Source organism: Orcinus orca, chromosome 2 (assembly GCF_937001465.1).
Source record: "Orcinus orca chromosome 2, mOrcOrc1.1, whole genome shotgun sequence".
NCBI lineage: Eukaryota > Metazoa > Chordata > Mammalia > Artiodactyla > Delphinidae > Orcinus > Orcinus orca.
In genome coordinates this window covers 17,578,184-17,594,390 of record NC_064560.1, presented here as the reverse complement: position 1 = coordinate 17,594,390, position 16,207 = coordinate 17,578,184, and the positions used below count along the sequence as shown (strand labels likewise).

Sequence of the window (16,207 nt, the reverse complement as noted above, 5' to 3'; positions counted from 1 at the left end):
GATGAAAACAATAACAATAAACTTAAGAGAAGAACTTGGAAGAAACAAAAATTACAGGAAAGAGAAGAGAAAATATTTAAAAACTGTAAGTAATACCCACCATGAAATAAGAGAAGATACTGCAACCATCAAAACATGACCAGGAAGCTATTGGAAAGGATTATTAAGAAAATATGAACGAACTGTTGGAAAATAATAGATATGATAGCAGTATGAAGAAACACAATTGAAAGCTTGGTAGGTAAGATAGAAGAAATTTCCCCCAAAATAATGAGACATAAGACAAACATGGCAGGAAAGAAAGAGAAAAAAAATCAAAGTTCACCTTGGGAGGTCAGGCATTTAACGTATATGCTTTCTAGAAATAGAGATGATGATGGAGAGAGTGTTAGAGAAATAACATAAGAAATTTTCCCACAACTGGAGAATTTAAGATTCTAGATCAAAGAATCGATTTTAAAAAGGGAGCAGTGAGAAGTTTCAGAATACTGGAAATAAAGAGATGAGCCTTTAAAAAAGTATACAGTAAAGAGTTGGGAGTCAGAATGTTAGCTGACTCAACAGCAGCATGGGGAGCAAGAAGACAATGGGGCCCTACCTTCAAATACTGCAGGGTAATGTTTTCTAACCTGCAGCTCCATCCCTCACCAAACTGCCCATGAGTGGTGATGGTAGAATAAATATATTTTAAGCATGCAAAGATACAACATTTTTTGTTTCCATCACATCCCCTTTTAGGCAGCTATAGAATGCATGCTCTAACAAATCCCAGGTTGATGATGAAGAGAGATGCTGGGAACTAGGGAGCCAGTGCAGATTGGGACCTGCAGGACAAGCATGGGGGCTGGAGAACTCCAAGAAAATAACGAGTTGATAAGCTGTGGTAAGTTTGATCTTGTGGAAATTTGTATTAAAAGCTGTAGAAGGGGTTTCGCTGGTGGCGCAGTGGTTAAGAATCCACCTGCCAATGCAGGGGACACAGGTTCGAGCCCTGGTCCGGGAAGATCCCATGTGCTGCGGAGCAACTAGGCCCGTGTGCCACAACTGCTGAGCGTGCGCTCTAGAGCCTGCGAGCCACAACTACTGAAGCCCGCATGCCTAGAGCCCATGCTCTGCAACAGGAGAGGCCACCGCAATGAGAAACCCGTGCACCACAAGGAAGAGTGGCCCCTGCTCGTCACAACTAGAGAAAGCCCACATGCAGCAACGAAGACCCAAAGCAGCCAAAAATAAAATAAATAAATAAATAAGCTGTAGAGGGCTTCCCTGGTGGCGCGGTGGTTGAGAGTCCGCCTGCCGATGCAGGGGACACGGGTTCGTGACCCGGTCCGGGAAGATCCTACATGCCACAGAGTGGCTGGGCCCGTGAGCCATGGCCGCTGAGCCTGCGCGTCCGGAGCCTGTGCTCCGCAACGGGAGAGACCACAACAGTGAGAGGCCCGCGTACCGCAAAAAAAAAAAAAACTGTAGAGAGGGAGAAAATATTTGCAAAAACCCCCACATATCTGATAAAAAAAAATACACAAAGAACGTTTAAAAAATCATTTAAAACAATCAGAAAACCAACAATCTGATTTTTAAAAGGATCCAGGGCTTCTTTGGTGGCGTAGTGGTTAAGAATCCGCCTGCCGGGCTTCCCTGGTGGCGCGGTGGTTGAGAGTCCGCCTGCCGATGCAGGGGACACGGGTTCGTGACCCGGTCCGGGAAGATCCCACATGCCACGGAGCGGCTAGGCCCTTGAGCCATGGCCTCTGAGCCTGCGCGTCCGGAGCCTGTGCTCCGCAACGGGAGAGACCGCAACAGCGAGAGGCCTGCGTACAGAAAAAAAAAAAAGCTGTAGAGAGGGAGAAAATATTTGCAAAAACCCCCACATATCTGATTAAAAAAATACACAAAGAACGTTTAAAAAATCGTTTAAAACAATAAGAAAACCAACAATCTGATTTTAAAAAGGATCCAGGGCTTCCTTGGTGGCGTAGTGGTTAAGAATCCGCCTGCCAATGCAGTGGACACAGGTTCGAGCCCTGGTCCGGGAAGATCCCACGTGCTGCAGAGCAACTAAGCCCGTGTCCCACAACTACTGAGCCTGTGCTCTAGAGCCCGTGAGCCACAACTACTGAGCCCGCTTGTCACAACTACTAAAGCCCACGTGCCTAGAGCCTGTGCTCTGCCACAAGAGAATCCACTGCGATGAAAAGCCCATGCAATGAAGAGTAGGCTCCACTCACCGCAACTGGAGAAAGCCTGCGCGCAGCAACAAAGACCCAACACAGCCAAAAATAAATAAATTTTTTTAAATTAATTAATTAATTAATTTAAAAAGAGCCAAAGGCCTTCACAGGCGTCTCACCAAAAAAGATACAGAGATGGCTGATAAGCCTCTGATAAGATGTTCCATACCATATGTCATCAGGGAAAAATGCACATTGTGAGATACCGCTACATACCTATTAGAATGGCTAAAATCCAAAACACCAACAGTGCAGTGAAACCACTCTATATGATACTGTAATGATGGATCCGTGTCTATATATATTGGTTCAAACCCATAGTATGTGCTGGTGAAGACGTGGAGCAACAGGAACTCATTCATTGCTGGTGGGATACAAAATGGTACCAGTACTTGGGAAGACTGTTTAGCAATTTCTTACAAAACTAAACATGCTCTTACCCTACAATCCGGCCATCATGCTCCTTGGTATTTACCACATAGAATCAAAAACTTACGTCCACACAAAAACCTGCCCACACATGTTTGTAGCAGCTTTATTCATACTTGCCAAAACTTGGAAGCCACCAAGATGTCCTTCAGTAGATGAATGGATACATAAACTGTGGTATATCCAGACAATGGAATATTATTCAGGGCTATAGAGAAAGGAGCTTTCAAGCTATGAAAAGACATAGAGAAAACCTAAAGGTGTACTACTAAGTAAAAGAAGACAGTCTGAAAGGGCTACATACTGTATTATTCCAACTTTCTGACATTCTGGAAAAGGCAAAACTGTGGAGACATAAAAAGATCAGGGGTTGCCAGGGGAGGGGTGGTAAGAAGGGATGAATAGGCAGAGCACAGAGGATTTTTAGGGCAATGAAACCACTCTATATGATACTGCAGTGATGGAGCCGTGTCTTTATATATTTGTCCAAACCCATAGAATATGCAACACCGAGAGTGAACGCTACTGTAAACTGTGGACTTAGGGTGATAATGTTGTGTTAGTGTAGGTCCATGAGCTGTAACAAATACCCCACTTGGATGGAGGATGTGGATAGTGGGGAAGGCCATGTCTGCATGGGGACAGGGTGTACATGGGATAGCTCTGTACCTGCCTCTCAGTTTTGCTGTGAACTGAAAACTACTCTAAAAAATAAAGTCTTTTTTAAAAAGGTTGTAGGGACAGGGTCTAAGAAAATGAAGCAAAAGGAAAACCGTGTATGTCATAGAAGAAAGGAAATGTAACCATGATGCGCCACTTGAATTAGCAGTGGACAATATATGAATAATGTAAACACTAAAAAAAAAATCATTGAAAAGTTGTGCTAGAGCTCTATTGGGAGGAACTGGGAGTCGGAATTGGGATTGCAGTGTGTAAGAGAGCTAGTGCTTCACCAACCTTCAGAGGAAGTCAGCAGTGTTTTTTATTTTATTTTATTTTACTTTATTTACTTTACTTTGCTTTATTTTATTTTCTTCCAGTTCTGTTGAGATATAATTGACACACATCCCTGTATAAGTTTAAGGTGTACAGCATAATGATTGGACTCACATACCTCGTGAAATGATCATCACAATAAGTTTAGTGAACACCCATCGTTTCATACAGATGCAAAAGTAAAGAAATAGAAAAGAACAGATGTTTAAAACTAATGAATCAGAAGATAGCAGTAAAAATGTATCATTCTGAAATATGTAAATACCAGAGCTATTTGGCTAGATATGGGTTATTATTAAATCCCTAGCTTTTGTTTTGTGTAATGAGTCATACTGATAATATTGATACATTTAAATAATATTGAGTCCAGTATTAAAAATCGCTAAGTGAAAGAAAGTGAGTCGTGCAGAAATCATCAAGGGTATATCACAAACTGGGAATTATGATCAATCCGTTCTGACTATCTCAGGTTGAGTTAAAAAGAAATATCATAGAAAACAGCTAAAAGCCTTAAAAAGTGGGGTTTTTTTTGGAGGGGAAGGATTGGGTAGTCAGAGGAACAAGATGTGATGAAAAAGGAGATTCTTTTATTTTAAGCTTTTTCTTTAGCATTGTAACGTATAAACTATACATAGGCGAGTATTACTGTGAAAAAAAATGTAATTTACAAAAGAATGATGTCTACCATTAATTCCAAACCAATATGGTCACACTTTTTGTGCTCTCTCATAATAATTCAGTTAAACCTAAATGAGAAGTTAAGTTGATTGACATTTCTGTCTCATTTATTTCCAGATAAATAATTTGTAAATTAGGTTGTGGTCAAATTGTGAATAGAAGAAAAGCCTAGAAAATTATTAACTAATAATTATGAAATTAATTTAGAGCATAAATAGAAGTAAAAACATTAATTACCAGTCAAGAAAAATATTCTAATGATCTTTAAAATGTTTAAAAATAATAGATGCAGACTCTTTTTTGGGGCCCATCCAATGTTGTTTTTTTAGAAAATGAATAAATTTATGTTTCTGCTTTTATTCTAGGCATCAAAAGTGTTTCAGAGTTAGCCACTCATGAAACCTACAGGCACTATATCTCCTGTTAACATTATTTTCCACTTTAAGTCATTTCAGAAAAGCCATATAGAATGTAACCATTATTTAGAATTATGACATGAGTATTAAGCACTGCACTGCATTGGAATTTTTATCCTAAAAAAACCATAGCTTGGTTTTGTATAATATTTTGCAATTATGCTGTCATTAAAGACAGAGAATGCAAAAACAAAGAAAATGTTAGCCTTAAATTCTATGTAATCATTTCATGATTAAAGAGTTAAAATAATGGTTCTATAATTAGTTTCTATACTTGTATGATAAAACCTCTGTAATGTGAAAAAGAACATGATAATTGTTTTATTTTGTCATCAAAAACCATCAGTTTTGGTAATTTAATTTCCATTGCTTTTTTATTTCAAATTTCCATAATATATTCCTGATTTTCACTCTTCTTTTAGTTCTTCAGGGTTTTCACCTATAATATTAAAATCCATTTGCTCTTTCTTCAGACACTGAATTGTATATTTTAGTTTAAAGCACAGACTTTAACTGTAGGTCACAACTGACTAACCTTTGTATCCCCAGTGGTTTTACTGAATGAATAGTATAATCCATAACCTTTCCTCAACTCTCTAACCCATTAGAATAACCTTACATGTCCTTGCCGTTTAATAGACAGTTCAAGAAAAATCACACGATTTATGAAAAGTAAGTGCACTTTGGGTATTAACCCCAAATTATAACTGCTTCTTCCATTGTGCAAAGAAAAATGACATATGGGGTTTCTTATAGGCAGTAACATTTTATTTTCAAGAGTGCATTTAAATTCATAGGTATACCTGGAAAACATTTTCTCTTCCATCATTTATTCGTTTAAAGCCACACAGAGTTGCCTGCTAGGAAGACTCATGCCTGCAGAACTCTGCTTCTGTCCACGGCTCAGCCCCCATTTCTCACAGGGGCTTGTGGGAGTTCAATCTGGATTTCTCCACCATCCCTGGGGTCTTAGATTCTACCATTCACCCTCATAGTATTCAAAGACTGTCTGTTTAGAAAGGTTTATTAGAATACGATCTCTTTGATAGTTTTATATTGATAGTTTTTGAAAGCTTGCTAAATAATATTACTTTTGTGCCGAGTTTTACCGTATGCCTCCCTGGAAATGTGGCCTGAAGACTGATCAACCCTTTCTGGTAGAAACCAACTTGTATTATTTCTGTGAAATTTACTAGTTAGGAGGAGCCACCTCAGGCTCACAATGGAATATCTTTTTTCGTGTATTTATTGTTGAGTCCTGAAATTATGTATGTCTGTGCATGTGTGTGTTCTTTGTAGCTGGAGGAATTCCCCTCGAAAAAGTAAAGCTAAATTTTTCTCACTCCTGCCTGAGCCCAGTGACAGGCTAATAAGGAAGAATGATGATAGTAATAAAATGGGGTGAGGGGTACATTCCTGAGATTTTGCTGCTTAGGAAATGATAGCCCTGTTACCGAATGACCACACAGGGACTTGGAGTGAGACCCCGTCCCAAGTCTTTCTGATGGAGAGAGATGACCCTCCCTACGACTCATCACATCAGAAGCAAGTGCCGTATTAACAGCTTTGGTGACCACCTTTTCAACCCAGAGAACATAGCTGTACATTTTTAATTTGTTATGATTTATAACACTGAAATTGGTGTGAAATGGACCACAAATCATGGGTGTCAGAATCTGAAAATGAATTTTATCAGCTGAGGAAAGTGAATGCCTCTGGGATTTGCATAAGTTTCTCATAATTCTTTTCATATTACAGATGATGAGTATAACTGAAAATAAACTGAAAATGACACTAAGTAGCTAATTTCACATGTACGCGTAAAAATGACACTAAGTAGCTGATTTCACATGTACGCGTAAACATATATAAATATAGCCATTTAGCCTCACTTTAGACTTTCCCTATAATTCAAGGTGTGATTTGTACCTACCCATAGAAATATTTGTCTAAAATCCCTATAGTAAATACTAAGACCATTCATTACATCTCACAAATATCCGGGATTATCTACAAAAAAATGCGAACGTTAAGGTATTCACCAACTTTATTTTTTCACTGTACAAACTTGGAAGAGAGAATTTATACCAATATAAAAATGCTAAGATTGAAGAAGGATCTATCCCCAAATTTCAGATGTTGTAAATACCTTTCAGCATCACAAAAGAGCTGCCCTTGTTAGAAACTAACTTTGCATGCATAATTAATTTGAGCACCACATTCCTCCTTCACAACCAGAAGAGAAATTGAATTCAGGTGTTTGGTGAACATACGGAGGATTTACTGAGAATTTATGACCTGTGGTTTGAGTGTAAAACCCCAAGATACTTGCTGATAAAACTTAATGAAGCTTGTGCAGAGGAGCTATTTTTATCTGTAGTTCGGTAATTGATACATTTCTTGGCTTAACCCTCCCACCCTTTCCCCCATTCCTCATAAATCTTCCAGTCTGAGAGGCAGAGCCATAGCAGAAAGCCAGTCTTCTTAGCCTGGTCCCACTAATGCGTACCTAAGCTGAAGTTCAGAGTTGGCTTTGTCATGGCATTTTAGCCTGTTCCTTCCCTTTTAATTTGGAAATGTATGCCTCTTCGCCTGCACAGGTGACAGGAGGCAAACCATGGGCCATGGGAAGAAGTGCTTCCAGGTTCCTCTAAGAGAAGCAGAAGTTTTCAGAGGAGTGATACCACTTACTCTGCCTTAAGGAAGCAAAGATGAGGCACGGTGGAGCCCATTGTTAGAATTTAGGCAACAAATTCATTGCCATTTAGAGGCTTTTCTTTTCCCCCTAGAGGAAGCACACTCTGGGGGACAGGAACCCGCCACAAACACACCCTAGCACTCTCTCTCTGCTGCTGTGTGTCCCCGGGATTTCACAAAGAATGCTCCCGATTTGAGTGGCAGGAAAGAGAACATGTGACACGTGCTCCATTTTACCATACGGGGTGTAATGGGTTTAATGAGAAACCCGGGTTTGCTCACTAATTTACAGCAATTAAGAACTCGGTTCTGACATCTGTAGATTATAACTACTTGTCTGGCGATTACAAGATCAGGAATATTTTATGGAATTGCTAATCAGTAGAGAAAAATATCAAAGTGAGAAGAGCGGTGTTCACCTGCAGCCTCTGAATGGTGTTGGTTCCTGGTCCCTGAGCTAGCATCCCTTCTTAGTTCAGTAACGTCACCACCCGCCCCCACCAACACTTTAGTCATCCCTGTTCAAGAACTTGTTTATATCCACTTTATCACGCTGGCAATCCGTCTATTTTGAAAGGATTACAACTCCGTACATCGACGCGTAACATCACAGTAAGACATTGCTTAATGATCTGAGATGCTTGTGGTCATTGCTGGCTGCCTGTTTCCAAAGCTATGTGACAGGTCTGCCCTACATATGTTTTCTCCAGTGTCACTTTTTGCCTGCTCCAGTTTGGTTGTCTGTTTTAAGTGACATTCAGGAAATAGTTGAATTTTGGACTTGCCACTGGTACTAATAAAGGCACTAAAAGCTTTTCCGTTCCTCGGATGTAAGAATTAATCAAGCAAGGGAGGGAAATACGCTCTAATTTTTCTCCAATGAAAATGTTTCCAAAAATACGAGTAGTCTTGCAGGATAGGTTGTTCCCATACTGTGCTGGATCTTTAGTCTTTCCGTCTCTGTAAATACCAAGGAAATCAATAAAAAGATAACATTTCCCTTAAATAAGTCGACTAAAACCCAGAAACCTTGCACGAAGTTTGAGTTGTTAGCTAAAGACATCAGAGGTCAGCAGAACAGGATCTGAGTATAAACGAATGGAGTCTTGGAAGCTTTAACTTAACTATCGCCTTTCTAAGTGTGCTGGGATGCAAACCATAATGAGGTTTCAGCATCCTGACTGTGGCATCCCAGGATCCGGAGAGGATAGGTCTTTGAAGTGCCGGCAGGTGGAGGAGAAAAAGTTCCTTAAGCAGAGAGGCTGGTACTTTTCCCATCTGGTGCGCCCGTGGAACACCTGGGGGGAGGTGATAGAAATATATCAACAGGAAAAAGCTTCGAGTGTGCAGCTGCTTTATCTCCACGGTCTCAGGTATAATTTGGAAATCGGCTTTTGCATTTTTTTTAATTGGGAAGAAGAATAATGTCCTTTTGCATCCCCAGTAATTGGATGCCAAGTACAGGTATGAAATTCACTACATTTGGAGTAGAATTTTGTACTTAGGCCAGAAAGTAAATTGCTAGGGCTGAGAAGTATAGAGCAACGATGAAGAGGCTGAAGGTATGAGCTGATACGGTTAACCAAAATCTTTACTGTGTCCCTGTTCTTTTGCAAACTGGGGATTTGAAGGACATCTGTTACAAACTGAATCCTTGGCAAAGTAACTAAAACCCGTTTTAACCAGGAATATCTCCTTGTGGGTTGTGTGTTGACCCAGATCCTAGCAGGTCACCAATTTCTGCCAGAAAGAGAAACTAGGATGAGTCCTTGAGTTTGGTTTTACCAAACCACCTGGTTGGTGGGGCTGTTCTCCCCACACTCGGGGAAAACATTGTTGCTTTGGCCTTAAGAGGGCTGATTTGCAGAGAGCATAGAACCAGAGTGGGGCGTTTTGGTGAAGTGATGGGGAGGTTGACAGAAGGAGTTACCCTAAGCCATTGGGTAGATTTCCGTGGGGTGTTCTTGGCTGTAAGCTGGTGTCTAGTGGAAAGTGCACTCGATTGGTTTCACGTGTTAAAGTCTGGCAGTTACCATCTTTCAATGACATCTTGTGCAATAGTATTTCCTTTGTGTAATTTTTCTAGGAGACCAGAACTTTGGAGTGATTAATCATATAAATGATAGTGGTAAAACTCATTCATCAAGTATGATTCCTCTCTTTTACTCTGCTCTTCTAACCAACAGGCTTTGCAACAGGCAATATTTATTAGGTTGCAACTGTGGACAAGGCATAGTTCTGTGAGCCCTTCCAGGCTACTTGCTTTCATTTAATAGTGTACAACGCCCTCACATTGTTTAAGGTGACATGGTGGTGATAGGTGGTGTGTGTGTGTACGCTGAAGAGAGCAAGGTTTAGGGAGTTTAGGTGTTATCTTTTGTTGTCATCAGAGGGAGACCTGCCATACAATCACATCGCAAACCCCTGTTTGCATCATATCCACTAACATCGTACCGGCCAAATCAAGTCCCACAGCCAAGGCCATCATCAGTGGGTATCAGTTTTTGCTGCAGAGCAAGTTAACACAGACTTAGCTTCAAACAACACATGTTTATTGTATCAGTTTCTGTGGGTCTGGTGTCTGGCAACGGCTTAGCGGAACGCCCTGCTCAAGGTCTCATCCTGGGGCAATCAAGGTGTCAGCCAGGCTGGGTTCTCACTTGGAGGCTGTGCTTAGGGAAGCCCCACTTCCCTGCTCCTGGAGTTGTTGGCATTATTCTGTTCTTTGAAGCTGTAGGATTCGTGACAGCTCCCTTCTTCAAAGCCAGAAAGGGGAAAGAAGGACTAGTAAGATAGACCCTGTGTTCTTATTTAACCACGTACATGTAGTCGTACACATTTCTTGACCTTTGCCTCGTTTTACTGGATAGAAGCAAGTCACAGGCCCTGCCCACACTCATGTGTTTGGGTTGCACAAAGGTTGGGATCCCAGAGGCAGGGATCATGGGACGCCTGAAAGTCTGTCCATCATAAATATTTGCTAACAATTTACCTGCCGCAGGGATGTGACGTACAAAATATATGATTGTAATGAAGGCCTAAACTTAAGGAAGAGAAACACACACCCGTCTAAGTACCAAACACTGTAAAACAGTATCTGGGTCAGAGGACAGGGAGTATGGAGGAATTGAAAGGAAAAGATGAACATGGGCTGCAGTAGTTAGGAAAGGCTTCAAGGAGGTGGAATTTGATTTCTTTGACTTCCTGGTAGAATTGGAAAGATGGAAAGAAAAAGAAAGGGTATTACAGAAAGAAAGATACGAGCAAATTTATCTCCTCTCTTCCTTGGAAGTGTCTCTTCTCTTGTACTAGAGTGTAGAATCATCTCCCCCTTCTGAGCCCATGGATACATCCCCTCCCTCTGTCTTCCTCCTCTCTTCGCTTTCCCTTTCTCCTTCCTTCTATAGGAAGGAAAGTATGTACCAAGATGGTACCTCCTTGTTCAGAGCAATCCCTTCCATTGAATTCTGGGTCTTAAGGCTATGCCCTCTATTCCAGTTTTCTGGATTTCCCTTCCATAATTAAACATGCAAATGTTAAAGTATTTTTAGTCCATAAAGAATTCATCAGTCACATCACAAACACCTCTCTCTCAGCATATGATGGTCTGAAAAGATAGGTCAGAACTCAAGTCTGCAGGCCAGTGTGCCCAGTGTTAGATCAGGAGCAGAGGCAAGGCTGCATGGACAATGCCCAGTGGTCTTTTTTTTTAAATATTTGCTTCTTGGGCCTGTTACTAGGGGTCCACTAGCCTTATCTCGGTGCAGTGAAAGTAAATAACCTGGAAAAGCAACATATAAAATAGGCAGCATCTGTAGAATATAAAGTAGAGCTTACAAGCTAGCAGGCAACAGATATGTTTTTGTCTCACCTAGGATTGAAAAATTAAAATAAGCCAGTATTTAAAATTAGAAGGTAGGGGGCTTCCCTGGTGGCGCAGTGGTTGAGAGTCCGCCTGTCAATGCAGGGGACACGGGTTCGTGCCCCGGTCTGGGAAGATCCCACATGCCGCGGAGCGGCTGGGCCCGTGAGCCATGGCCGCTGAGCCTGCGCGTCCGGAGCCTGTGCTCCGCAACGGGAGAGGCCACAACAGTGAGAGGCCCACGTACCGCAAAAAAAAAAAAAAAATTAAAAGGTAGGGTGGGGACTATAATTCTGACTTCTCTCAAAAGAAAAAAGTTAGAAGGCAACATCAGACCCATATCCTTTCAGGGCAATGATCTACTGGAACCAAGTAAGGGCCTCCCTTTCTAGACCAAGCATATTTCTCCCAGTTGTCCAAGGACATACTTCGTGCTTCCAGCGCAGTGGGTCTCCTTCACTCTTTAGTTAATTGCCCTGCAGGCATTGGAATTTGTCCCAACTATGAAGCCTGCAGGCCTTGTTTTCAAAGTGTTGTCCATAGAGTGCTTGCAGTGCTTTCAAATGCATGCAGATTCCTGGGCCCTGCTCTAGCCGGGCTGACTCAGAATATCTCAAGATGAGTCTCAATCAGCATTTTTTGAAAAGCACTCTGGATGGTGAGATTCATACACAAGACACGTCTAGTGGTGAGACCCGCGATTATGAAGTTTCTTTCCTCATTCAGTGCACCTGTGCAGCGCAGATGCGGGGCAGGCTCAGATGCTTATCTACAGATAGGATTGTGGCTGCAGTTAGCATGGATTGGTGTTTTCAGCTACTTTTGCTTGTGAAGCACATCGCAGGAGTCCAATCTGAAGGTTTTAAAACTTAGTACTCTGTGTGGTCTACCTCTGATAGGAGAGAGTACGTTCCCACGGTAATTGGATGGGAAAGATTTAGGTTCCGTCTAAGTCAGGGTTAGGTTGTACACGTGTGTTAGGGATCTCCATAGTGTGTGATCCAATGTACGCTTTCTTGACCCTGTCAGAAAAAATCCCAGATCATTACGGGACCAAAATCCTCTTCATTTAGTTTAAAATACACACACACACACACACACACACTCACACGAGTGTGTGCACGTGTATAAACACCAATGTGTAAGAAAGGCTAAATGCTAATGTTGGACATAAACCGTGTAGATTTTTTTTACCCAAAAAGCATCTCTGTCATTCCCATCCTCATCCCTCCTTTCTGTACACTCTTGGTAAATTATGATTTACTGACTCCTCATTAAGAGTTTTATTGTCTCATTCACCCATCTGATCAACTTAGGTGATATCTTTGTTATATTCCTCACCAAAAAAAATAATAATAATGAGCAACTTTAAGTTGGCAGTGAACCCAAGTATAAGTTGATTGGGGTCTGCAGGCATTCGTCACGAATGCTAATGAATATCTCAAATTTCCTTTGGCCTTCTTGGCAGAAGAGGTAACCAAGAGCTTTAGAAATCCAGATGTGAGTTATTGGCCCTTAGAGCCTGGCCTGAGAGGCAGAACTAAGCAGTTGCAGTGGTTCCATCTCTAGAAGCCAGGGTTTCACGTGCAGACTGCCAGCTGTTATTCCCCAAGGATTCTTGATAGGCTTCCAGTCTTTGGAAATCTCCATCCATCAGAAAACCACTGCAGCCTTCAACCCTCGGGTGCTTTGCTAGTCTTAGGCAGGTCAGTCTGCTTCCTCTAGAGCATAAGAAGAAAGGAAGCAAGGAAAAGGGAGTGAAACAGGGGTCTCGCCAGCTGCCCAGATTTGGAAATAAGGTCAGAAGTGACTTCCAGATCTTGTCTTGTCCTATGAAAAGCATGAAGGTCACCAGAACTTAAAATTAAGGACCTAGGTCCACTTCCCTTGTTGTGAGACTGAGAATGTAAATTGGTACAGCCACTATGGAGAAAAGTATGGAGGTTCCTTAAAAAACTAAAAATAGAATTACCATATGATCCAGCAATCCCATTCCTGGACATATATCTAGAGAAAAACATGGTTCAAAAGGATACATGCACCCCAATGTTCATTGCAGCACTGTTTACAATAGGCAAGACATGGAAGCAGCTTAAATATCCATTGACAGATGAATGGATAGAGAAGATGTGGTACATATATACAATGGTATATTACTCAGCCATTAAAAAGAATGAAATAATGCCATTTGCAGTAACATGGATGCACTTGGAGATTACCATACTAAGTGAAGTAAGACAGAGAAAGACAAATATCATATGATATCGCTTATATGTGGAATCTAAAAAAATTTACTTCATGATGCAAAAACTTATTTACAAAACAGAAACAGACTTACAGACTTAGAGAATGAATTTACAGTTACCAAGGGGGAAAGATGGGGGGGAGGAATAGATTGGGAATTTTGGATTGACATGTACACACTGCTATATTTAAAATAGATAACCAACAAGGACCTACTGTATAGCACAGGCAACTCTGCTCAATATTCTGTAATAACCTAAATGGGAAAAGAATCTGAAAAAGAATAGATACAAGTATACATATAACCAAATCACTTTTTTGGGAGACTGCACATTCAGGTAATCACAAATAGTAAGAAGAGGTCCGTTTTCACCAATGGTTTGGACGTCATGGACCTAATAATTATGTGGTTAAAACTGTCTGTGCTACATGAAAATAATAGGGAAATATTTCTACTAAGACTTGTAAAATATTTCGCCAGGCAAGCCTCCTACAATCCCCCTATTAAAAGCTGTGAAGTATGCAGGGGACAAAAGAGTCACAGCTGGAAAGAGGGCAGTGAGGTGAATGAATGTTCACTTTCCTAGCCTTTGTCTTATGAATCTATCCACGTACCTACACCATCACAGTTTCACATGGAGGGTGAGGAGTTCTGTGGATTGGGCGTTCCATCTGGAAAACGTGTCTGCTGGGACAAGATAAGATGCTGTATATATGATTTAAAAACCAGTAGGAATAACCCCCTACTAGGCTCAGGAGTGTGGAGGGGAAGTTTAAAGTGGTACCCACGTGTAGACGGAAGCGTCATGTTGTCAACTAGCACATTTTACAGATTAACTTTCCATGTTCTCTGGCTGATCAGTCCCAAAGATCTATCAGAAGAGGAACAAAGGGAACACAAGTTTTCATTGACTGGGAAAATCATCAAATTGAATGTATCGACAGGATATTCCAGAAGCTCTCATGAAATTGATAGAAACATAAGGGTGATAGGAACCCACCGGGGAGATGAAGTGATGAAAGACAATCCCCTATTCTTAGAAGTTGTTCATGTTATGGTCCTGGATGTGATCATTTCCAATTTGAGATTTTCAAACCTTTGGAATTCTTGAAACTATGTGAAATTATACAAAGACGTGTTCGTTTGAGAATTTTATAGGCTCGCCTCTGACAGACTTTCCCTTTCCGGGCCACCTCTCACAAATGACATTACCCAGGGGGCTGTGCAGCCAAAAGAACTCAGATCCACTCTGAGTCATCAGGGCAACAGGTCTTCAGTGAAGGGACCCATCCTCCTATTGGCTGATAGCTTCCCATTCTGCCAGCAGCTTGGAGGGGTATATGTGATAAATATAAGACTTGGTTCTTGTCCTCAGGAAGTCTGAAGTTTTGTTGGAAAACTATATACCTAATGTGCTTGAATAGCTGTCCGGATTGGATGTAATTTTGTGCTTAGGGAATGGAATCCACCAAAAGTGCTGTGAGATTTAAGATTGATTTTGGTTATATCTATTACTCTTGCAAAATACTGTTTTAAATATGTATGTAATTTAATAGGGGAGGGGCTTTGATGTCTGCTGTGTGTTTTACTAAATGAAACAACAGGGTATAGTGAGGTGAGGCTGGGTTAGTGGCCAGAAAATTCTGGATTCTAGTCTCACATTCCCCACTGGCTAGAGAAAGACTGGAGACTTCAAACAAGTTACTTATCTTCTCTGAATGGCAGTTTCTACCTTTGTGTGTGTGTGTGTGTGTGTGTGTGTGTGTGTGAAATACTACCTTCTGCACCTATCTTACAAGCTTTCTGTGAGAATAAAACAGAATTCAAAGCTATAAAAAAGAAGGCAAATTATTATGAACTCATTGGTTCAATCAAACTACCACCTGAGGTTATTTTTAAAATGCTTTTCATGTATACTGTGAGTGTTGGATTTTGTGTATAGACGTGGGAAAACTCATAAACAAGAACTTCATATAATGGCATTATGAAAGTAATACTGCATGTTTGTGAGTCTATATTGTATGGTGTTGTCTCACTTGATTGTTACAACGATGATATTTAGAGCAAAAGGGATTCTTATGTGCACTTCCTATATATAAAGAAGTCGCAGCCCAGAGACGTTAAGTACTTTACTTTAAGAAGGTGGAGGAGCTAGGACTGGACCCTGGTATTTCCGACTTTTCATGCAATGTCCTTTCCAAAAAATGTTTGCTGCCAACACCTGGCCAGACTACCGAGAGGAAATTAGGCTTTTAAAGAGCTGTGTAAAAAAGGAATGTCTAAAAATACCCCTTGCCCTCTTGAGTATCTGTCTAAAATCACCTCAGTAAGTCTCAATCATGAGAACAAAATGCAAACATATTTCAAATGCCTAGATATTGTCTTAAAATTCCACTTCCTCTCAAACAGCACCATTTCACAGCAAGCTGCCATTTTTTCCTAGCAACTTCCATCCACAGATTGTATTTCTGAAGGGTGTTCACTGTTGCCCGTTTTGTCTTTTAGCAACAGATCAACTCCTAGCAACCATGATCGGATACAGCGTCTCCGGCAAGAATTTCAGCAAGCAAAGCAGGATGAAGATGTGGAAGATCGGCGACGTACCTATAGCTTTGAACAGCCCTGGGTGAGTGTTTGGTGTCTTGGCACAGTC

The 16,207-nt window shown here is 41.0% G+C and overlaps 1 protein-coding gene across 18 annotated transcripts in view; it reads left to right on the top strand.

Moving 5' to 3' along the window:
* Window positions 1-16,207, top strand: part of PARD3 (par-3 family cell polarity regulator) — a 677,665-nt gene that overhangs the window by 596,987 nt on the left and 64,471 nt on the right. For all 18 annotated transcript variants that reach the window (XM_049705522.1, XM_033439327.2, XM_033439322.2 and 15 more), the window contains one exon: window positions 16,060-16,180. In XM_049705522.1, the coding sequence (XP_049561479.1) occupies window positions 16,060-16,180 (121 nt within the window). The remainder of the gene's footprint in view (window positions 1-16,059; window positions 16,181-16,207) is intronic.